Source organism: Dicentrarchus labrax, unplaced genomic scaffold (genome assembly GCF_905237075.1).
Source record: "Dicentrarchus labrax unplaced genomic scaffold, dlabrax2021, whole genome shotgun sequence".
Lineage (NCBI taxonomy): Eukaryota > Metazoa > Chordata > Actinopteri > Moronidae > Dicentrarchus > Dicentrarchus labrax.
The window spans coordinates 22,820,459-22,845,172 of record NW_026136704.1 but is presented as its reverse complement, the minus strand read 5'-3'; the positions used below and the strand labels follow the sequence as shown (position 1 = coordinate 22,845,172).

General features: G+C 39.4%; 2 protein-coding genes across 48 annotated transcripts in view; one reads left to right on the top strand and one right to left on the bottom strand.

The window, feature by feature from the left end:
* Positions 1-569: 569 nt before the first annotated feature.
* Positions 570-11,773, top strand: LOC127361689 (extracellular calcium-sensing receptor-like). Of its 9 annotated transcripts, none has more exons than XM_051396497.1 (12): positions 570-645; positions 889-1,167; positions 1,433-1,674; positions 1,838-1,929; positions 2,127-2,306; positions 8,697-8,885; positions 9,000-9,557; positions 9,699-9,908; positions 10,031-10,154; positions 10,280-10,473; positions 10,681-10,962; positions 11,037-11,773. In XM_051396497.1, the coding sequence occupies exons 2-12, from the start codon at positions 902-904 to the stop codon at positions 11,457-11,459; spliced, it is 2,760 nt and encodes a 919-aa protein (XP_051252457.1). In that variant the 5' UTR covers positions 570-645; positions 889-901; the 3' UTR covers positions 11,460-11,773. The 9 variants fall into 9 exon arrangements, with proteins under 9 accessions (XP_051252457.1, XP_051252456.1, XP_051252454.1 ...); XM_051396496.1 differs by lacking the exon at positions 8,697-8,885 and adding an exon at positions 2,434-2,622; XM_051396494.1 differs by having other exon boundaries at positions 2,127-2,321.
* A 365-nt stretch (positions 11,774-12,138) lies between these two features.
* LOC127361686 (extracellular calcium-sensing receptor-like) overlaps positions 12,139-24,714 on the bottom strand; it is a 46,500-nt gene continuing 33,924 nt past the window's right edge. For 23 of the 39 annotated variants that reach the window (XM_051396484.1, XM_051396487.1, XM_051396454.1 and 20 more), the window contains 10 exons: positions 20,940-21,133; positions 18,290-18,420; positions 17,750-18,044; positions 17,502-17,588; positions 17,036-17,305; positions 16,535-16,741; positions 16,179-16,454; positions 15,076-15,303; positions 14,851-14,974; positions 12,139-14,771 (listed from right to left, as the gene is read on the bottom strand). In XM_051396484.1, coding sequence (XP_051252444.1) covers positions 13,864-14,771; positions 14,851-14,974; positions 15,076-15,303; positions 16,179-16,454; positions 16,535-16,741; positions 17,036-17,305; positions 17,502-17,588; positions 17,750-18,044; positions 18,290-18,420; positions 20,940-21,133 — 2,720 coding nt within the window. In that variant the 3' untranslated portion in view covers positions 12,139-13,863. Of the gene's footprint in view, positions 14,772-14,850; positions 14,975-15,075; positions 15,304-16,178; positions 16,455-16,534; positions 16,742-17,035; positions 17,306-17,501; positions 17,589-17,749; positions 18,045-18,289; positions 18,421-20,939; positions 21,134-21,217; positions 21,342-21,435; positions 21,664-22,244; positions 22,521-22,611; positions 22,819-23,159; positions 23,430-23,958; positions 24,046-24,202; positions 24,498-24,714 lie in introns of those variants that run through there. The other 16 variants (XM_051396469.1, XM_051396455.1, XM_051396474.1 and 13 more) reach the window with 6 other exon arrangements.

Below are 24,714 nucleotides of genomic sequence, written 5' to 3'. Positions count from 1 at the left end.
AAGGGGAGAGCTGCATCAACCTTGGAGAACTGCTGCTTCCTGGCTGGATGATGCAAGGTGGTGCTAGGCCTGAACCAGTGGGCAATTACTGCTTTGCCTGTCAGGTCCTTAAAGGTATACCTTTATCGGACATTTGTGCATGGTACACTAGACAAATTTCATTGGAACCATTGGAACTATTTTCTACTAAAAAAATGACCCATTCAGTAAGTCCACAGTGAGGTCTCAGCGATGTTGCTGTTGATTGAATATCTCGAAACCTTGACAAATTAAATCATAATTATCTCCATGGATAGATTGATTTGGACTTACTGCTAGTTATTGTAATACTATATATATATATATATATATATATATATATAAAGCATTGTCCTTTTTACTTTCCATCACAATAATAATACCGTGTATGTACATTTTCCAAAAGGTCTTCATACTGAACCTTTATTGACATAACAGGGTGGTTATGCAGCCAAGAGAAGGCGTGAGAGGTGTGGCCCTGTTTTTTGTGAGACCCTGTGGATTAATTTATTAAAATGAAAATCTATTTGATGCAGCGTTATCCTGTTTACTATCATTCCACCGTGGGCTTTACAGCTGTTATAAATATCCAGAACAACATCTATGTTTTGCAGAGCAGGAGGAGGGGTATGTCATGCTTTAGATAACTGTCTGTTGTCAGTGCAAGTTGCACCTGTCATAACATGCATTTTTGTCACTAAAATCATTTTGCTTTGCAGGTGGACTTCTCAAGACCAACATATTAACTTTAATTTCCTACATTAAGAAGAATTTTTCATTTCAGGAACTGTTAAATGTTTATTGCACCTCTAATTTGTTCCAATGAGACGTTATGTAACTGAATATACTGCACATATTTAAACTTTCCAGAACAGCTCCATCCATGTCTTGGTTCTCCTTGCTCTTCACTCTGTGGCCCTCCTTGGCCCCATCCATGCTCCTTGTGGGGCTTGTGGGCAGACAGCTGGGGCTCAGGGTTGGCTTGCAGGTGGTTCAGACAATGACTTGTTCTCGGTGGGGAACACCGAGTGCCCAGGGTCTATTCCAGGATGGAGATGTAGTTATTGGTGGGCTGTTTAGTCTTCACTATCAACCTCCAGCTACAGCCCATGACTTCACTCAGCTGCCACACTACAAACCTTGCACTGGGTAAAACTCTGAACTGCATTGTCAAGTGTGAATACTGTATAATACATATGAATATGTTTGACACACAAGACCTATTTTAGCTGTATCTTATTATCTTAATATCTTACCTTAATTATTCGTGGTTCCTTCACTTTCAGATATTAATTGTGTTGTTAAAAAGCTGATATATTTGCTTATCCAATAATGATACAAAATTATTACCTAGCAACAGATTAGCAGCTTTGCAACTGATATTTTTCTCATTCCTTATTTCCTGTGGTCTCAGTTTGGAAAATCTCCCATTACAGTACATATACGCTATGTTGTTTGCGCTGGAGGAAATCAATCATAGCTCAACCTTGCTACCAAATGTGCAGCTGGGCTACCATATTCATGATAGCTGTGCCCTGCCTCCTTGGGCTATGCAGGCAGCACTGTCACTGGTTGGAGGAGACAGCACCAGCTGTAATTCAGAAGCCCTGCCAGATTATTCTGCTGGGTATGGAGAGGGAGCTGGAGAAAGCAGAGGTACTAAATCAAGCTTTGCATGGAACTGATGTACTTCTCAATTAATAACATCATGAATATAATTATGACAGCATAAACACTGTAATGTTGTGTTTAAACAGAACTAAGTATTATGTTTGTTTAATAAATGACTTTATATCAGTATGTTTTATAATGCCATCAGGTGATCGGCCTGTTCCTTTGATCATTGGTGGTTCCTCATCTATAACAGCCATGATACTCTGCAGAGTCCTGGGGCCACTCTCTGTACCGCTAGTGAGTTTGATTAAATTCTGCAATTTTTATTGGTTTATGTAGAAGATAAAGAAAAACACTTTAAATTAAAATTTGATTGATAAAATAACTATACTTCTATTTTTCACAATGTGAAAACTTTATGTAATATTTCGGAATAATTATGTTATTTCAGAATATCTATGTAGCTATGTACTGTATGTTTGTTTGTCTTTTAGATGAGCTACACAGCCAGCTGCCCCTGTTTAAGTGACAGGCGCCAATTTCCTAACTTCTTCAGAACCATGCCTAGTGATATTTATCAAGCTCGGGCCATTGCCCAGCTTGCCATTCGCTTCAATTGGACCTGGATCGGTGCAGTAGTAGCAAACAACGATTATGGCCACATGGCAGTAAAGGTGTTTCCATTTTTTGTAGGAGAAATGTTATGGCATCTATACAAGAAATCCACATTAATAAATATATAATAATAATATAATACTTAATTAGTCTAATCTTTTTGCTCCTTTCAACCATATGCGACAGGTATTCCAGGAGGAGACTCAGGGGAAAGGGCTGTGTTTGGCGTTTGTAGAGACTCTCCAAAGGGAAAACATTGTGAGTGATGCCAGACGAGCAGCACTAACAATTCAAGCCTCGACTGTGAGGGTGATTCTGATCTTTACCTGGTACACTGATGTGAGGGAACTGTTCCTGCAGCTAGCCAATATAAATGTGAGCAAATGAAATAAAAATGTGTATCAAATATTGTCAATGCAATCCAGATTTTATTTTAGAAACAATATAGCTTTTTAAAAATCATGTTAACTTGATCTTGTCTCTCACTAGGTGACTGACAGACAGTTTCTGGCCAGTGAAGCTTGGAGCACCAGTGGTAATCTTCTACAAAATCCTGTCACTTCTAAAGTGGCAAAAGGTGTTCTTGGTGTGGCCATTCGAAGTTCACCTATACCTGGATTTGAAAATTATCTCAGAAGTTTGCACCCATCTCGTCGCCCTCACGATGAAATTTTAAAAGAATTCTGGGAAAATGAGTTTGGTTGTAGCCCTGCGGCCACATCTCTTTATTCATATGCCTCTCTACCACCAGCTAATGCTAACAGGTTGCTTCAAAAAGCTACTCTACCACCCTGCAGTGGGACAGAGTCCCTGGAGGGAGTGCAGAATCTCTTTACTGACACTTCTCAGCTAAGGGTGACATATAATGTATATCTTGCTGTTTATGCTGCAGCCCACGCCCTTCACAGCCTTCTGTCCTGCCCTGACAGAGACAGCCCTTCTGGAAACAACAGTTCCATTTGCTCCTCTCCAAAACACATAAAACCCATAGAGGTAAACACAATTATGTATATTTCCACACTTGTGTGAAATGCATTTAGACTTTCACCATGTAATGGGGACATTAAGCAGTTGCATTTGTCACATAAAACAAAGTGCCAATACTTTTAACCTACTTTAAGTAAAATATTTACTATTTAAACAATTTGATGCTTTCAGCTGTTGCAGCACTTGAACAACTTGAATTTCACCACACCACAGGGTGAACTGTTATATTTCCAAGGGGGCGACATTCCAGCAAAGTACGACCTTGTCAACTGGCAAAAGACCCCTGAGGGGTCACAAAAACTTGTCTTGATTGGTCGTGTGGACGGGTTTGATCTACAACTGAATGAGTCAGCTATTCAGTGGAGCACAGGATCCAGTCAGGTGGTTATAAAGTAATAATCTTGAGGCCACTAACAAAATGTGTATCGAATTAAATCTTTTCTGTGATTCAAGACATATGTATGTACATGAGAAAATAGTTTAACTTTTTGTTTAGGTGCCTGTTTCAGTGTGCAGTGAGAGCTGCCCCCCAGGTACCCGAAAGGCCAACAGGAAAGGAGAACCTCTCTGCTGCTTTGACTGTATCCCATGTGCTGATGGGGAGATTAGCAATAAAATTGGTGAGGAAATCATTACATAAGAAATTCCAATAAATATTTTATCCTGTCAGTACTGAATTTGCAATAACACAATCTGCCAATATGCAGTAACCCTGACTTTGTATAATGCATTCAGCTCATCTGCAGTTTTCCCATTTAAATATGTCCTCCTTCCCTCTTTTGTGTGTCTTCCTCTCCCAGGTTCCCTTCACTGTCAGCGTTGTCCTTCTGAGTTCTGGTCCAATGCTAAACAAACAGCCTGTGTTCCACGTCAGCTGGACTTCCTTTCCTTTAATGAAACTTTGGGCATTACTCTGACTACAGTAGCTGTGTCTGGTGCTGCGGTGACAACAGCTGTGTTTGTGGTGTTTATTTGCTACCGCCAAACACCTATGGTGAGAACCCAAAAATTCACTTTTTCTACAAAGGGGTGCTTGTCTTTTTAATATCAATTTAATCCAAATTCTCATGTTAAAGGTAAGAGCCAACAATTCAGAACTGAGCTTCCTGCTTCTCCTGTCGCTGAAGCTCTGCTTCCTGTGCTCACTGGTCTTCATTGGTCGTCCATCAGTCTGGTCTTGTCGGTTCCAGCAGGCAGCTTTTGGGATCAGCTTTGTACTTTGTGTTTCCTGCCTCCAAGTCAAGACGATAGTAGTTCTTGCAGCTTTCCGCTCAGCTCGGCCTGGTGCTGGAGCCTTAATGAAGTGGTTTGGTCCAGGCCAACAGAGAGGAAGTGTCTGCCTCTTTACCTGTATACAAGTCAGAATTGCACATGCATTTTTTAATGAAAAAATTCTCTAGTATTCAAATTATTATATTGCTACATACATTCCCTGACATTGTGCAATGTTTTTTTCCCCCATTAAGGTTATCATCTGCATTATTTGGCTATTGCTGAGCCCTCCGGTGCCCCAAGCTGACTTGGATATCCCGGGATTACAGGTCACCCTGAAGTGTGCCATGGCCTCTGTGGTGGGCTTCTCTCTGGTTCTGGGCTACATTGGCCTGCTGGCCTGCACCAGTCTCCTCTTGGCCTTTCTTGCTCGGAAACTCCCTGACAACTTCAATGAGGCCAAACTGATCACCTTCAGCATGCTGATATTCTGTGCTGTCTGGGTAGCTTTTGTCCCTGCTTACGTTAGCTCTCCTGGAAAATATGCAGTTGCTGTAGAGATTTTTGCAATCCTGGCCTCCAGCTATGGGTTACTGCTCTGCATTTTTGCCCCCAAATGTTTCATCATTCTTTTGAGGCCTGAGAAAAACACCAAGAAACACCTGATGGGCAGGTAGCAAAGAAAATAAAAATGCATGATGTGACTTAAGAAATGAGAGGGAAAAAAATTAAAAATAACACTTCAAGTAATATATCAGATATTGATTAAAAAGTAAAGCAATATATTAAGTTATTACATCATTATTAATCTATATAGTACTCTGTGGTCTTTCTGACATATATATTGTGAGTGATGAATTTCTGCTACTGTCTGCTAGCTACTGTCATTTGTTTGACAACATATTATCAAGTTTATTCACACTGTCAACTGAATTGTTTGTGTTATGGATAAAAAAAATGCATTTTGTATATTTTTCAAACAATGCAATCAAAATATAGAAATGAAAAATGAAAATATAGGCCTGTTTTAATTCAATGGTTGCCACTATTACTAGTGTAACAAACATTGTACTGCATAAGATAAATAACATTAATAACCAAAAATAAAAGTGAGTTGCAAGGTTATGTTTTTGTCGTTTGATTTTTTGTGGTTCACAGGTTGTGCCATGATCACTAATTTTGAGAGAAGTTACATAAAATTACACTTCACAATAGCTGAAAGAATTGCCATTTTAGAGAGAAAGTTAGAACCCCAGAAATGAGCCCATTTGAAGTATTATAGGCAAAGTAATGAAAGGGTGCTCAGAATATAAGAACTTACATATTAGAGTTCTAATGCCATTTGTGGTTAATATCAAAATAATTATTAAACCGTTTCTATACAGTATATGTACTGAATTAAATGTTATTGAACCTAAGGAAAGCTAAAGCTGTTTTGGGCAACTTGAACCCTTGCTGGTTAAACCATAACCTCTTCACTTAGTCATCAGCGCATCTGAATCAAAGGAGCGAACGGTGGTCTCATTTAAAATGCCCACTAATATAAATCAAATATTTTAAACTACCATGATATCTCAGTTGTAATATAGTCTGGATCCTCTGCATTTTACTTTTCCAGATGAAGCTTCTGTAAAACCAGTCCAGATCATTAAAGTTTTGCAAAGAAGAGGGAACGGGCAGCATTTAGAAAAAAATATGTACCCAAGGAACTCTATTCATCTTTATGAGTGAAAGTGAAGAATCCTGCCAACATCCTGCGTAATCTTGTTAATACTTAAGAATCACTGACCTTACAAAATGAAGAGTGGAACGTGTTTCTATGTCTGAATAGGTGATACCTGTTATCTCAATTTTTGGTTTGTTACCACGCTAAAAGCCAAGTTTCCCATGCAGCACAACAAAGACTCAACTGATTTTGTGAGCTATAAGAACAGATGTTGCCCAAGAAAGAGTTAAAAAACTTTTAACACACTTAAATCCCCCAGGTATGATGCTGTGATATAAGACTGAAAAGTAAGATATCCTCAGCATACAAAGAAAACGTATGGTGAGATTTTGGATGAGGACCTGTATCCAGATCCAATAGTATACACATTTATGGATCTGTACCCAGATCTGTATATGATATTATAATAAATCATACTAACAATAAAAAATAAAATCTGTCAAAGATCCAGTCTGTAATCTTCATATCACCCCCTTGGAACTTTCCACATTTTTGTGAATTTATTCCAGTTTTATACCCATGTTCTAATGGTAAAAACAGACAAAATACTATACTGACTTGCACTTCAACCTCTACCACCTCCACAAACCATAATTATTTGCAATCATGCTGTTGTTTTTCTGTCACCCTTGAGAGGAGTGATTTGGGGTTGTGTGCATGTGACATTGTGTTTACTTGCTTGCAAAAATGCTTTACATCTTTTATAAATACCCACATCTACGGTTCAGCTGTTCTGAGGAGGAGGGGGGTATTGTACAGTTTAGGTAGTCAGTGGCCACGGAAGTTATGTTTGGTGTTTGAAAATATAAGTTTTGCAATTCAAATTGTCATTTTTCTCTACAGGTGGATGTCTTCAGGCAAAAACAGCAATTTTTCCTTACTGCATTGGGAGGAATTTGATCTGATTTAACTTTTTTCTTTGCAGTAACTGTTTATAGATATTGAATGTATTGCCTATCAGAAACAACCTAACTAAGCATACTGTTAAAGTGTCCAGAACAGCTGCATCCATGTCTTGGTTATCCTGGCTCTTCACTCTGTGGCCCTCCTTAGCCCCATCCCTGCTCCTTGTGGGGCTTGAGGGAAGACAGCTGGGGCTCAGGGTGGGACTGCAGTGTGTTCAGACAATGACTTGTTCTCGGTGGGGCACGCTCAGCAACCAGGGTCTGTTCCAGGACGGAGATGTAGTTATCGGCGGTCTCTTTAGTCTTCATTACCAACCTCCAGCTATAGACTACGTCTTCACCCAGCTGCCACACTACAAACCTTGCACTGGGTAAACCTCAGTGCTGTACTACTTACTGTCATTACTGTACAATGAATGAAAGTATAAGAGCAATTAGCCTTTTTGCATCTATGGTAAAACTACATCTGTCCTGGTAGTTTTACTGACTGATGACTGATATTTCTCTCATTCATTCTCTCCTGTGGTCTCAGTTTAGAACTTTCTCCATTGCAATATGTATATGCAATGGTGTTTGCGGTGGAAGAAATCAATAATAGCACTACGCTGCTACCAGGTGTGACGCTGGGGTACCATATTTTTGATAGCTGTGGTCGACCACCATGGGCTCTCCAGGCAGCATTGTCACTTGTTGGAGGAGACAGCACCAGCTGTAATTTAACAGACCCTCCAGATTATTCTGCTGGAGAGGGAATTGGAGAAAGGAGAGGTAGCTTTTATATCGTACTCTGTCCATAACATAACCAAATTAAATGATGACGGCAAAGAAAACACAAAGCTGTGTTTAAAACTGAACCAAAGATTGTTTTGTTTCTGTTAAAATATTTTTTTATGTAACAAAACTTGAATTTAATCTTTTAACACTGTCATCAGGTGATCGCCCTGTTCCCTTGATCATCGGTGGTGCTTCGTCTGTAACAAGCCAGATACTCTCCAGAATCCTGGGGCCACTCTCTGTACCTTTAGTGAGTTTTGTTTGGAATATAGCTTAAACACTATATTGTAACTTTTCTCTTCTTATTTCAGAGAGCTGATGCCATCTTTTAATTCACTATATTTTACCTGAAGCACTGCTTTTGTTTTGCCCTCTGGGAGAAGACCTCACTTTAATCTAAATTGCAGTAAAAATGTCTCCTCTTAGAAGAAGAAAACAACACAGCAACTTTTGGGGATAATGACAAAAAACATCTGAATGGAAATTAGTTTTAAGGAAAAAGTATGTTTTAATGATAAAAACTGATGATGAAACTTTTTACTTTCAGATTAGCTACCTGTCGAGCTGCCCCTGTCTAAGTGACAGGCGCCAATTTCCTAACTTCTTCAGGACCATCCCCAGTGATATTTATCAAGCTCGGGCCATTGCCCAGCTTGCTGTTCGCTTCAGTTGGACCTGGATTGGGGCAGTGGTAGCAAACAACGATTATGGCCACATGGCAGTAAAGGTGTTTCCATTTGTTATGTAGACTGTTTTATATGAACAGTTATATTTATATTGTTATATATACAACATGTATTCATAAATACACCACATAAATATGTTTCATTCATCATTTATCACAGGTATTCCAGGAGGAGACTCAGGGGAAAGGGCTGTGTTTGGCGTTTGTAGAGACTCTCCAAAGGGAAAACATTGTGAGTGATGCCAGACGAGCAGCACTAACAATTCAAGCCTCGACTGCGAGGGTGATTCTGATCTTTACCTGGTACACTGATGTGAGGGAACTGTTCCTGCAGCTAGCCAATATAAATGTGAGCAAATGAAATAAAAATGTGTATCAAATATTGTCAATGACATCCAGATTTTATTTTAGAAACAATATAGCTTTTTAAAAATCATGTTAACTTGATCTTGTCTCTCACTAGGTGACTGACAGACAGTTTCTGGCCAGTGAAGCTTGGAGCACCAGTGGTAATCTTCTACAAAATCCTGTCACTTCTAAAGTGGCAAAAGGTGTTCTTGGTGTGGCCATTCGAAGTTCACCTATACCTGGATTTGAAAATTATCTCAGAAGTTGCCACACATCTCGTCGTCCTCATGATGAGTTTTTAAAAGAATTCTGGGAAAAGGAGTTTGGTTGTAGCCCTGCAGCCACCCCTCTTCCTTCATATGCCTCCTCTTCCCTCAAGTCTGTAACACTTGCAGAAAGTTCTAGTCATTTATTAAACATTTCTACAACACCCCCTGCCAGTAGACCTGTTCAAAAGGCTTCTCCACCACCCTGCAGTGGGACAGAGTCCCTGGAGGGAGTGCAGAATCTCTTTACAGACACCTCTCAGCTAAGAGTAACATATAATATCTATCTTGCTGTTTATGCTGCAGCCCACGCCCTTCACAGCCTTCTGACCTGCCCTGACAGAGACAGCCCTTCTGGAAACAACAGTTCCACCTGCTCCTCTCCAAAAAACATCAAACCCATAGAGGTAAACCCAATACTAGCCTGTCCCTGAGAGGGAAAATCTACCCCTTTCACAATCTCTGCTTTTAAAACTGAGAATGAGAAAAATAATAGATTTGTCACATGCATTTTAATATGAGCAGTATCAATATTTTGATGCTTTCAGCTGTTGCAGCACTTGAGCAACGTGAGTTTCACCACGCCACAGGGTGAAATGTTTCACTTCCAAGGTGCCGACATTCCAGCAAAGTACGACCTTGTCAACTGGCAGAAGACCCCTGAGGGGCCCCTCAAACTTGTCTTGATTGGTCATATTGATGGGTTTGACCTCCACCTTAATGAGTCAGCTATTCAGTGGAGCACAGGGTCTAATCAGGTATAAAATAGGAAAATAATGTTTATTCAGATCAGTAACAAAATGTATACTTTTTTAAAATTTGACTATTACCAGAATACATTTGTTTCATGTTTGAGAATATGGTTTTACTTTTTGTTTAGGTGCCTGTTTCAGTGTGCAGTAAGAGCTGCCCCCCAGGTACCCGAAAGGTCAACAGGAAAGGAGAACCTCTCTGCTGCTTTGACTGTATTCCATGTGCTGATGGGGAGATTAGCAATAAAACTGGTGAGGTTTTACAATATAAAAAATCTGATAGTCATGTCAAAATGCAGTGAGACTGACTCCTCAATCTGCACGTTTCGCCTTTTTGTTTTACTCTCTTCTCCCATCCACTCTTTTCTCTTCTCCAGGTTCCCTTCACTGTGAGCGTTGTCCTTCTGAGTTCTGGTCCAATGTTGAACAAACAGCCTGTGTTCCTCGTCAGCTGGACTTCCTTTCCTTCAATGAAACTTTGGGCATTACTCTGACTACAGCAGCTGTGTCTGGTGCTATGATGACAACAGCTGTGTTTGTGGTGTTTATTTGCTACCGTCAAACACCTATGGTAAGAACCTAGAGTGATGTAAATGAAACTATTTCATCAAATCCTCACTGCTGTGAAGTTTTAGTTGTATGAAGTTATTGTAGGTCTATTTCATTTAATACACCCTACTGTGACATTTTTTGCTGCAAGGTGGAATTATTACATACTGAATCATTCTCAGTTTGGCTGTTAATGTGCTTGCATTTGACTATGACTTCTCCTTTGCAGGTGAGAGCCAACAATTCAGAGCTGAGCTTCCTACTTCTCCTGTCGCTGAAGCTCTGCTTCCTGTGCTCACTGGTCTTCATTGGTCGTCCATCAGTCTGGTCTTGTCGGTTCCAGCAGGCAGCTTTTGGGATCAGCTTTGTACTTTGTGTTTCCTGCCTCCAAGTCAAGACGATAGTAGTTCTCGCAGCATTTCGCTCAGCTCGGCCTGGTGCTGGAGCCTTGATTAGGTGGTTTGGTCCAGGCCAACAGAGAGGGAGTGTCGGCCTTCTCACCTGTATACAGGTGCTTGTTTTATTTTTCACATAGGTTATGGTGTAGTATATATTAAATAAGTAAAATTATTTATTTTTATTCAGGTCATCATCTGTGCCATATGGCTGTCCCTCAGTCCCCCAGTGCCTCGACGTGATCTGGGTTTCCAAGGGTCAAAGGTCACGCTGGAATGTGCCATGGCCTCAGTGGTGGGCTTCTCTCTGGTTCTGGGCTACATTGGCCTGCTGGCCTGCTCCTGCCTTCTTTTGGCCTTTCTTGCTCGGAAACTCCCTGACAACTTCAATGAGGCCAAACTGATCACCTTCAGCATGCTGATATTCTGTGCTGTCTGGGTTGCCTTTGTCCCTGCTTACGTTAGCTCTCCTGGGAAGTATGTTGTTGCTGTGGAAATATTTGCAATCCTGGCCTCCAGCTATGGGTTACTGCTCTGCATTTTTGCCCCCAAATGTTTCATCATTCTCTTGAGGCCTGAGAAAAACACTAAGAAACACCTGATGGCCAGGTAGCATGGCTAAATTACCAATACACATAACTGGTTCATCCATATCCCATATATAGCTTTTTTTGAGTCCTCTTAGTCTTCTTTCCTTTTCACTTGGCACAGATTCATTATATTATATCATATTTTTTACACTGTATAATGAAAAATGAAAAGGTTATAGTTTTGATTTTCCAAAAAAAGAAAATATGATATGATGACACAGTTACTATTGTTTGTTAAAAGTGCACCTACTGTACATTACCTGATGGCTCTATCTCAAATTTCTTAAGATATTAAATTACCTTTGACAGAATAAAAATAAATAAATAAATAAACGTTCATATTATATTGTCAATCATTTGAAAAGCACAGAATGAAAGCAGGGTCCTGTGTTGTGTTAAATATTTCAAATCGAGTTGTGTTAACGTTCGAATCACAGATTTTTACCATAGATTAAACATACATTCATGTTTTTTTATCAATGAAAATAATCAGTATCTCTAGCTCATAAATACATACATTGTTGTGAAGTGACTGATCAATATCAGGAAGACAAATACTATCTAGTAAAGTGGCCATACAAAATCTATTGGCAAAATAAGCTAATAAGCTAATAAGCTAAGAATGTTCAAAATAAAATAAACATAAAGTTTTAGCTCAGTTTCCAGCACTACTGAGAAGTAATCAGTTCCTGAAACTTGCAGTTCATTCAGGTTCATTTTAATTCATCTTAAATTCATACAAACACTTTAGTCTGGAGCAGAACTATTTCTGTGTGTGGTCTGGGCATTAAGGCACTGGGAGACATTTTAGAGAACAAGCTTGACTTTTGATAAGCTAATTTATTTTCAAGTCATTATGTATTTAAATCCCTTTCAATCTGGGACTGTTATGAATTGAAAATCTTTCCCAGTTGACATGGTGCAGTAAAACACATTCCAGCAGCTCATTTGACGACTATAATATTTTGTTAAATAAAAATTAATTTCATCAAGAACATTGCAAACGTTCTCTTCCAGTGCAGTGATTTCATCCCATTTCTACACTTCATCAGAGGCTGGCAGAGGCAGTTCAGATTAAAATTGAATTGCTGGTGAAAGGACATGAGCCTGCTAAGGGAGCAACATTTGTTCTGTCATCTGAAGCTACTTAACTCGCCTGAGAATTTATCCATCTGCAAAGCTCTTCAGAGATAAAAATGCAGTCACTGAGTTATTGGAGAATAAAAAAACGACATCAGCCATGTTCTTGGAAAATAGTTATGTTCACCTGCAGCTTATCACCACTATGTCTTGTTTATGAGTTTCAGTTGATGACTATGAAGTTTTATGATATGGAAGAATATGTGATAACAGGCTGGGACTAGACAGGTACAACAATACAATAATTGATAAGTGCAATTTTAATATAATATAATCTTTAATAATATTAATATCATATAATCAAGGCCATGTTAGCAACCTTTCTAACCAAATTTTAATTGTGGATGATTGCAAGTGAGGTCAACCAAAATTTGTATGACAGTCATATTGAGTTTTTATTAGTTGTTTAACTTAAAATGAATGTCACATGAAAATTACACTGACATGTAGTTTATATTATAATGTAGACTGTTTCACCTCAGTTGAAAACATCAACTTGCATTGTTGAAAGTTTTCTTCAGAATCACTTTGCAGTTTAAAACCTGAGCAGAATTTGTGACAAGCATACCAAATTAAACTGCACAAAGCAGCCCTGAATGTGGATTTAACTATTAAACATTAACACAGTTTGTCCACTAGATGGCGGCAGCATACTAAGACATATAGTGAAATAATTTTTGATAGAGGACTTTGTATCTACCTGGCACACAGTAACGTGTGAGATATTAGATCAGTTCTGCAGAAACATGTGTGTAGGATAGGTTACCTACCATTAAACTGTCACATTATAGTTGTTATGCTTTTATTTGGTACTGCAAAATGATATCACTGTTGCCTGCAATTCCACTCAAGAACAGTCAATGATCACTGTTGTTGTTTTTAACACAGATATGACATTTCATGTTTGGAGACTCAGGAGATAAGAGAAGCTTTTTGCATTTGGGGGTCATATAAAACCGGTGAGTGTAGCTCCAGACAGGTCAATAATAAATGCATGTAATAGTGTCAAATGAATCCAAATAGTAAAGCATAATTTCTTCAGGGAAACTTGTAACTTGTACAAAAGCAATATTAGCATCTCAAGTGCAAGTCCTTTATAATTTAACTCAACTTAGAAAAGAATAACTTTATGCAAGCGGTAAGATATTTAATATTCAGATACATTTATTAGGCATCAGCTGCTTTCTTAATATTTTAATATATAAACTATTGCCTACTGCCTGCATTGTTGTATTCTGTAGAGAAAAAGGATTTATTCCCCGTTTATTAAGTTAAGCGCAATTTTTATTACTCGATGCCTCGACCCATGATTGCTTTCTTTGTGTTCCTCTCTGGTCTCAATAGGATTATGTAACATTTGGGTCCAAACAGTGCTCCCAAAAGGCCAAAACTGGAGGCCAGGATGGCAAATACCTCCACTGCATCTGCATATTTGCCTGGAGAGCTGACATAAGCAGGGACAAAAGCCACCCACACAGCACAAAAGATCAGCATGCTGAAAGTGATGAGTTTGGCCTCATTGAAACTATCTGGAAGATTCCTTGATATGAATGCAATCAGAAAACTGAGAATTGCCAGTGAGCCAATATATCCCAGTAAAACTGCAAAAGCGACTGTTGACCCAACAACACACTCATAAACTATCTTGTCACTATAGTATTGAGTGTTCTTATGAGGAGTTGGTGAGGCAGATACAAGCCATGCAGTGCAGACTGCTGCCTGAATAGAAGTGAGAACCATAACAGTCCCTCTCTGCTGCAAAACACCAAACCACTTCAGATTGGCTCCACCTCCTGGCTTGGAGGCCTTGAACACAGCCAGAACCACCACGGTTTTCACCAGGATGCATGAAATGCAAAGCACAAAGCTGATCCCAAATGCTGCATGTCTCAGCTGGCATGTCCATAGCCTGGGACGGCCGATAAACAGCAGTGAACACAGGAAACATAGCTTAAGTGACAGCAACAGCTGGAAGCTCAGTTCTGAATTGTTGGCGCGTACTATAGGTGTACTGCGATGATGGATAAAGATCCCCAGGACAACAGCACAGATAATTGTGCCCAGTAATGAGGCAGCTGTCAGGCTGATACCCAGAGGCTCATGGTAGGAGAGGAACTCTGTTAGCTTAGGAACACAGCGGTCACGCTGGGGGCCAGACCAGAAATCCTCTGGACAACTGATGCACTCAGTGGAGTCTATGAAAAAAGGACAGTCTTCAGATACATGTGTTCATATTATATCTCCAAATTTCAATGTTTAAAAGTCAGTACCAACCAGTGTTATTGCTCATCTTTCCCTCAGAACAAGGGATGCAGTCAAAACAGCACACAGGTTCCCCTTTCTTTCTCGCCATGCGTGTACCTGGAGGACAGTTCTCACTGCACACTGATCGAGGTGGCTATGGGGAGTAGAACAAATATCTGGTTTCTACACCACTTTAGACGAAGCTAATGAGTTATCCATGGGCCAAAAAGTAGGTGTCACAAAATCATGAATAACCTTCTTTAATGGAAAGTTCCAGAAGATTTTGTCTTCATCAATTGTGAGTTCTTCTCCTTTGAAGGCTGATCTCTTAATCTCACCCACATTCTGAAGTTTAATTCTTCCATCAGGGAGCCATAGCCAATTCATGATATCATATATTGGTAAGGCATCACCATTCTCATCAAATGACACTTCATCACCAAACGGTGTGGTGAAGTTGACCTTTCCCATGTAATACACAAGCTATGAATTACAGAATAAGGGACAGAGGAAAAGCAAAGTGGACTTTAAAATAATTCTATATTACCATGGTGAACACAGTGGTACCTAGTATTAAATTATCAATACGCATACTACACTTGTGAACATATGAAGAGATTAATCTATTACTAACTTAATAATAATATTCACTACTATCAGCGGTAGGAAAATCGGTCTGCTGGGCACTTTATGATTCATAATCTTATAGTTTTATATTTAATCCTGTACTCCAAATGGGGGTCGTGACCTGAATCAGGAGTTGCCAAAGCTTCATGGGGTTTGGCGAGGCCTTCTTGGTTTCAAGAGGTGTAAGAAAACTGAAATATACATAGTACATAGCATTTTCTTCATTTTTGTACAGAATTTTGTGAGAACACTGAATTAAATAGTTATTTATAAAGTTTTAGATTATTAACAGCCTCTTCCTGCATTGGAGTTCAAACAACCAAAGAGTTAATAAAACAATGAGAAAGAACCCTATTATGTATTTTTGTAAAAACAAAAACAACAACAACAACAAAAACAATACACAGAGAATTCTATAAAATATTTCTAAAAATATCAAGAAAACTAATTTCTGATGATACTCGCAAGAAATAATCTGCTCAAAATTCATCCAAATCACTTGTTTTATACCAACGTCTTACAGTGGGGTCATTATTTAGGTTCACTGTACAGTTTATTTTCTGGATCTGTACTGTCATTATTGTATATTAAGTATAAAATGAAATATCCATAAAATATGTCACTGAGTCAGGGCCGTGAATTTACTCAATGATAGGAAAGGAGTCTCGTAATGACAAAGGTTGGGAACTACTTAACTAAAGCATATGATTTAGACAGTGTAAACCTGATACCTGCCATGGCTCCAGTCTTTGCAAACTGCCACAGCTGTGCCCGTGGAAAGGCCCTCTCCCTGGCTCACACCGCAGCATGTCATCAAGGGCATACGCCAGAGCATACACAGCCTTGTACACATTATACTCTGGCCTGAGGTTTGAAATGTCCAAATACTTAGTCTCCATATCTTTTAGATCTTCCTGTCCAGTGCATAATGCTCCCCCACCTTCCACCCAACCTGCTGGAGTCGGTGCAAATCTACACTGAAATGAGTATTCCCAAAACTCTTTTACCTGAAATGCATAAAAAAATGCATGTTAACAGAAGAAATATTCCATCAATTTGTCTTTAAATTGTAAGGTTAAACGTTCACCATGCTATTTCCGTTGCTGTTGTTGTGGTGTTGGTCAGGACGTATTTGTAAAAGGAATTCCCGGAGTCCTGGTATTTCTCCTCGACGGATGGCGATGCCCAATGTGCCAGCCAGGTATGGCATAAGGTGGGGGGCCTGGAACACAGTGGCTGCTGTCCAAGCTTCACTGGCAATCCACTGCAGGCCTGTGACATTCTGCCTCACCACCTGTGCATTATACCAAATGTATGAATACATACTGCCATGCAACTAAAGTAGTGTCTTATGTTTACACAGTATAACAGTTTACACTGTCTCATTTATAAACAGGTGCAATCCTGTGTTTTACACAGTATTATGATCAAAGAGATGCACATCAATATAAATGGAGTTCAGAGTAATTGGCTAGAGCAAGTGATTTAAATCTATTTTTACAGGTTAATATGTGATTGTAACTTAAATCCTTAAGTCTGATGAATAAAACATTGAGTAGTATAATTAAGACATTTTTTAAAAGCCAACCTCTGCCATGAGGTTAATCATGTGATTCTCATGTGCAAACACAATGACCACACGAGCTGTGGACTTTTTCATCACATCCACAATCCTCCTTAGTTCAGCTGGATCACCGCCCCAGGGTAAAACTTCTAAGAAGGCCAGACAACCTCCACCAGAGTGAACAAAGTCAGATTGGAAGGATCGAGCGGCGTGGAGTCCATAGTCATCATCACCGATCAGCAGACCTGCCCAAGTCCAGCCAAAGCGGTTTAAAATCTGAATCATAGCGCGCACCTGAGTGAAAACAGAGTTGAGAGATTAGTTCACATACAGGCTGGAATAATCTCTCCGCAAAATCTGATCAACTGGTTCGTGTTTAATTATTGCCTTTCAAGGTATTAGTTTTTCATTGCAGTGAAGGGTTGTTATTTCTGAGGAGTGTTTAATTGCACATGCTTTCTGCATTTTCATTTTGCTGATAGATGGTCACCTGGAAAGCATCACTTGGGATCGTCCTAAAGAAGGATGGAAACTTCTGCCGGTCACTCAGGCAGGAACATGTGGCAAAATAACTCACCTGTGAAAGATACAGACTGTACATCCTAAAACCATTCAAAGCCTTTTCCGGCTCTTTTAACTCTTTACAGTTTATTACTCCATGTTGACAAATGATATTAAATTTAAAATTAAATCAGTATTATCCAAAAGCACTGTTAGATGGCAAGGCGGAAAACTTACCATGGGTACTCTGTACAAACTTAAGACAGTGGAGATGGCAATAGAACTTGTAGAGGAAGAATCACCCACAATCCCTAGGACTGGAGGGGTTCCAACACATGTCTCGTCTAATGTAAATTGCTCCTCTTGACCACTGACTAAGGACAACGCTGCACGGAATCCAATCCCTAGTTTGACACAGTTATCATAAAGGCTGTATCCCAGAGTCACATTAGGCAGCAGGTTGGGGTTTCTGTTGATCTCATCAATAGCATAGGCCATGGTCATGGCATTCCTGAACCCTGGAGTGTCAAAACTAACACAAACAGACATACAACACTGTTAATTCTTGAAAAAACAATTGATATGGTAACTGACAACTACAGACTTTGCAAATAAATTAAGACAGTGTAATACTTCAATCAAACCATTCAAAATAAGCAAAATGTTTAAAATAGTATGAATGCAAAATTGAAGATTTCAGGTGATCAAAAATATATGCTTTCAATGGGATTGATCTCCCTCACTTTCTCCTTCTTGCTTTTTCCCTGACAGACTCACCCGTGGCAGGTAGGCTGTTGTGGCTCTGAGGTAAAAGACAGGTCAGAATAGACAGAAAAGAAGTTGATCTCAAACAGTCCACCTAGAACCACATCTCCAGCCTTGTGCATCCCACTTAAATGAAACTGTTCCTGTAACCGGCAGGAGGAGGAGGAATAAAGAGGGGAGGACACAGCAGAAGAAATGTAGGAATACAACAAAATGAAATACATAAGCAAGGACAAGTTGATTACTAAAAATGTCCACATGGCTTTCCTCCTGTTTACCCTTTTCCTGAGCCCAGTCGGTTTTATTGCTATCACAGCCCCTTTTATTAGTTAGTAGTATTGTCATCAGGGCAAAGGCAGGGGTCAAAAAGGGGCAGGGCCTTAAATGCTTTTGAGATTTATTTTGTATTGAGGCAGAGTTGATTAGTGCACTTTTAATGACATACATACCTAATGTGAATGTCAAATTAAATTGACATTGATGTGTAAGTTATATTATAACATAGACTGTTTCACCTCACCTGAAAACATCAAGTTGCATTGCAAGTTTTCTTCAGTATCACTGTGCAGTTTAAAACCTAAGCAGAGTTTGTGACAAGCATACCAAATGAAACTCACCAAATGCACAAATTAGCCCTGAGAATGTGGATTTAACTATTACACATTAACACAGTTTGTGCAATTCAGGCTAACATATTATAGCTCTAATGCTTTTATTTCGCTTCATAGATTACTGTTTGGTTTTTTTAAAAACACAGACTTTGTGACATTTAATGTTTGGAAACTCAGAAGCTAAGAGAAGCTCTTTGCCTTTGGGGGTCATATAAAACAGGTGAGTGTAGTCCACATGGAGGGAAGCCTGTGAGCTAGTTCAGGCAATCAACTCGAGCTGCGCTGCTATACACACATGACATGCCTCACACTAAATAATCACTAACCAAGCACACCCTTCCAATCTGGCGGTCTATTTAAGCTGCAAAATTTCCCAGCTCTCCCTCTGCTTTTTCAATGCCGCTGCTGCCCTCCTTCAGTATTGCTGCCTGCTGCTCTGTAAAGCCCCATCACCACCCGAGCATCCACCTGTGGGCTCTGGCTAGGGATCTTAAGGTATTTGCTCATCACTCCCCAATATGTCTACATTAACATATCTGCAAGGAGTGATGAGGTCGGAGCCTAGACTCCAAAATCTAACTTTGCTATACTGCTGTAATAAATATCTCAAACGTGAGTTGTCTGACTGAGCAACACTTATAAACATATGAAGACATTAATCTATTACTGACTTAATAATACAGTTCTATTCACTGCCATCAGCGGTAGGGAAAATCGTTCTGCTGGGCACTTTATGATTCATAATCTTATAGCTTTGTATTTAATCCTGTACTCCAAATGGGGGCCGAGAGCTAAATCAGGAGTTGCCAAAACTTCATCGGGGCTGGCGAGGCCTTCTTGATTTTAAGAGGTCTAAGAAAACTGAAATATATACAGTAGGCCTATAGCTCAACATTTTCTTCATTTTTGTGAAGAACACTAAATTAAATAGTTATTTAAAAAGTTTAGATTATTAACAGCCTCGTCCTACATTGGAAGTTTAAACAAGGATCAACAATCAAAATAAATGCATATAATGATGTCAGATAAATCCAAATAGTATAGAATAATTTATTCAGAGAAACTTGTAGTTAATCAGGTGTATGGTTAACTTAAATCATGAACTCACAAAGGTAATAATAGCATATCAGGTGCAGGTCCTTTATAATTCAACTACATCTTGGAAAAAACTAAAATAACTTGATCCAAGTGGTAAGATATTTGATATTCAAATTAATTAATTAATTTATTGGGCATCAGCTTTGCCTTCCTCATTTTTTGATATGGCTGCCTGTAATTTTGTATTGTGTAGAGAAACATAATTTATTCCCATTTTATTAAGTTAAGTACAGTTTTTATTACTCAGTGCCTCGACCCATGATTGCTTTCTTTGTGTTCCTCTCTGGTCTCAGCAGGATTATGTAACATTTGGGTCCAAACAGTGCTCCCAAAAGGCCAAAACTGGAGGCCAGGATGGCAAATACCTCCACTGCATCTGCATATTTGCCTGGAGAGCTGATATAAGCAGGGACAAAGGCCACCCACACAGCACAAAAGATCAGCATGCTGAAAGTGATGAGTTTGGCCTCATTGAAACTATCTGGAAGATTCCTTGATATGAATGCAATCAGAAAACTGAGAATAGCCAGTGAGCCAATATATCCCAGTAAAACTGCAAAAGCGACTGTTGACCCAACAACACACTCATAAACTATCTTGTCACTATAGTATTGAGTGTTCTTATGAGGAGTTGGTGAGGCAGATACAATCCAAGCAGTGCAGACTGCTGCCTGAATAGAAGTGAGAACCATAACAGTCCCTCTCTGCTGCAAAACACCAAACCACTTCAGATTGGCTCCACCTCCTGGCTTGGAAGCCTTGAACACAGCCAGAACCACCACGGTTTTCACCAGGATGCATGAAATGCAAAGCACAAAGCTGATCCCAAAGGCTGCATGTCTCAGCTGACATGTCCATAGCCTGGGACGGCCGATAAACAGCAGTGAACACAGGAAACATAACTTAAGTGACAGCAACAGCTGGAAGCTCAGTTCAGAATTGTTGGCGCGTACTATAGGTGTACTGCGATGATGGATAAAGATCCCCAGGACAACAGCACAGATAAATGTGCCCAGTAATGAGGCAGCTGTCAGGCCGATACCCAGAGGCTCATGGTAGGAGAGGAACTCTGTTTGCTTAGGAACACAGCGGTCACGCTGAGGGCTGGACCAATAGTCCTCTAGACAACTGATGCACTCAGTGGAGTCTATAAAGAAAGGGACAGTATTGTGATACATATGTTTACATTATATCTCCAAATTAATTTCAGCGTTTAAAAGTCAGTACCAACCAGTCTTATTGCTGATCTTTCCCTCAGAACATGGGACGCAGTCAAAACAGCACACAGACTCCCCTTTCTTTCTCGCCATGCGTGTACCTGGAGGACAATTCTCACTGCACACTGATCGAGGTGGCTGTAGGGAGAACGATAAATATATGTCATTCAACAGTACAGTACTCATCCATGAAGCTATCTAAAAAATAGATGTCTGGAAAATCACAAGTAACCTTTTTTGATTCAAACTTCCAGAAGATTTTGTCTTTATCAATTGTGAGTTCTTCTCCTTTGAACACAGATCTCTTAATTTCACCCACATTCTGAAGTTTAGTTCTTCCATCAGGGAGTCGCAGCCAGTTCATGATATCATATATTGGTAAGGCATCACCATTCTCATCAAATGACACTTGATCACCAAACTGTGTTGTGAAGTTGACCTTTTGCAAGTAATACACTAACTATGAGAATAAGGGATAGAACAAGAACAAAGGACAAATGAAAAAATATATAACCATAGTGAACACAGCTGAAACTAGTATTCAATCATCAAAGTGCATACTACACAGAAATGAACATATCAACATTCCCAAAATGCACTTCCTTTAAAGTTGTCACAGCTCTGTTTACCTATTGACAAGATATTGTTGCCTCTGACCAGATAATAATATCGACTGGTACAGGGAATCGAAAATGCTTTTAGCTATCTCCTCTCTCTGATTTGTAATCTCATTTGTAGTTAATGGTAAAGCGTAGAGTAACACTTTATATTAAGGTCCTTATTAAAGTATTACTGCAGTGGGTTAGTAATAACAATATTAAGATCCAGTTCCTCCAAAAAGCATAGTTAACTCTTAATAAGTGCATAATAAAGTATGTAATTCTGAATGAATGTATTTTTTAGGACTCTTTTATTAACTCTTACAATCTTATTAACATATCATATTACTAATATGCATCTAATGATTATTACAAGGACCATAATATAAAGTGTTACTAAGTGTAGGATTAGAAACAGGTAGAGTGTAAATTGATATCACACCTGCCATGGCTCCAGTCCTTTCAAATATCCACAGCTGTGCCCGCTGAAAGGCCCTCTCCCTGGCTCACACTGCAGCATGTCATCAAGGGCGTACGCCAGAGCATACACAGCCTTGTACACATTATACTCTGGTCTGAGGTTTGAAATATCCAAAAACTCAGTCTCCACATTCTCCAGATCTTCCTGTCCAGTGCATAATACTCCCCCAGCTTCTAACCAACCTGCTGGAGGTGGTGCAAATCTACACTGAAACGTGTATTCCCAGAACTGGTTTAACTGAAATATATTTAAAACATGCATGTGTTAACATAATAACAATAATAAAATTCTTCCAATTTGTCATCAGATTGTAAGCATAAACTTTCACCATGCTATTTCCATTGCTGTTGTTGTGGTGCTGGTAAGGACGTATTTGTAAGAGGAATTCCCTGAACCCTGGTATTTCTCCTCGACGGATGGCGATGCCCAGTATGCCACCCAGGTATGGCATAAGGTGGGGGGTCTGGAACACAGTAGCTGCTATCCAGGCTTCACTGGCAATCCACTGCAGGTCTGTCACATTCTGCCTCACCACCTATGTATTATACCAAATTCAAAAATCCATACTGCCATGCAACTAAAATTGTGTCTCAATATATATAGTTTACATAGCTGATGTCTTGTCTTAGTGATTCATAAACAGGTGAAATTCGGTGTAGAGAGTACTCAGTATGAGCAAAGAGATGCACATCATTATAAATGGAGTTCAGAGTAATTGGTGTGTGTAATCTCTGAAACCCTGCTAACAACACCTTTAAATAATACGTTTAATCAAATTAAATCTATTTTTACAGGTCAGTATGTTATTTTACTTAAATCCTTCAGTCTAATGAATAAAACATTGAGTAGTATAATATTATAATATTTAAGCCCAACCTCTTCCATGAGGTTAATCATGTGACTCTCATGTGCAAACACAATGACCACACGAGCTGTGGACTTTTTCATCACATCCACAATCCTCCTTAGTTCAGCTGGGTCACCGCCCCAGGGCAAAACTTCTAAGTAGGCCAGACAGCCTCCACCATACTGAGCCAGGTCAGACTGGAAGGATCGGGCAGCATGAAGTCCATAGTCATCATCACTGACCAGCAGACCTGTCCAAGTCCAGCCAAAGTACTTTATAACCTGAATCATAGCACGCACCTAAGTGAATATAGAGTGGAGGAATTAGTGCACAGGTTGGAATAATCTTTCAGTGGGAAACCTGCTAAACAAGTTTTACAACGGATCACATGTGTGTGAACTAAACAATAGCTTTCGGGGGAGCTCACTTTTTCAACCGGGGGAATGCGTGTGAATTCATAGCTGCATCTGCCTACTCTCTTTATGTCATCACATCTGTTATTTAATAATCAGTGAAACTGAGACATCAAATGCAAGGGTCAAATATCAAACCTAAAATACTCAACCCTTTGAGTTAATGTGAGCAATGTTTATGTTTATATAAGTCACATTTGGTCATGGCAAGGATTGCATGCATGTCGATGTCTTTATTAAAGTGAATTAAGGATCACTGATGAATCACCATCATGCATGAATTATACATCAATAGTTTTCACAATAATTTCACATATGAACCATGATGACGAAGATAAAGAAAACTAGAAATACATGGTGAAAATAGCATTCTAGTGGGGTTTTTTGCATTTTCATTTTGCTGATAGATGGTCACCTGGAAAGCATCACTTGGAATCGTCCTAAAGAACGATGGAAACTTTTGCCGGTCACTCAGGCAGGAACATGTGGCAAAATAACTCACCTGTGAGAGAGAAGGCAATACATCCTAAAAACATTCAAAGCCTTAACCGTCTCTTTTAGCTTTTTATGGTTGATTACTTCTTGTTTACAACTGACACATTTGAAATCAGATCAAAATTATCCAAAATAATTATTTGATGGCAAGGCGGAAAACTTACCATGGGTACTCTGTACAAACCTAAGACAGTGGAGATGGCAATAGAACGTGTAGAGGAAGAATCACCCACAATCCCTAAGACTGGAGGGGTTCCTACACATGTCTCTTCTAATAAAAATTGCTCCTCTTGACCACTGACTAAGGACAGCGCTGCACGGAATCCAATCCCTAGTTTGACGCAGATATCATAAAGGCTGTATCCCAGAGTCACATTAGGTAGCAGGTTGGGGTTTCTGTTGATCTCATCAATAGCATAGGCCATGGTCTGGGCCAGCCTGAATCCTAGAACATCAAAACTAACACAAAATATACCACTGTTTACAACTGACAAATACAACATGATATGTACATGTTTTACAACTACAGATATTGCAGACAGTTGATTAAAAACTTAACGAAATAATAAAGTGCAAAAAGTTAACTGCCTAAAATGGCATAAATCACATGCAATTATTTCAGAGTAGGAATTATCTGATTTCAAAAATACATTCCATACATAGGATTGATCTCCCT

Bases quoted from the DNA above. Each gene is read 5' to 3' on its own strand.
- LOC127361689 (XM_051396494.1), top strand. From the start codon at position 902: ATGTCTTGGTTCTCCTTGCTCTTCACTCTGTGGCCCTCCTTGGCCCCA. The intron at 2,322-8,696 runs GTAGGAGAAATG...CATTTATCACAG, and splicing joins TAAAGGTGTTTCCATTTTTT to GTATTCCAGGAGGAGACTCA. The intron at 10,474-10,680 runs GTAAGAACCTAG...TCTCCTTTGCAG, and splicing joins GCTACCGTCAAACACCTATG to GTGAGAGCCAACAATTCAGA.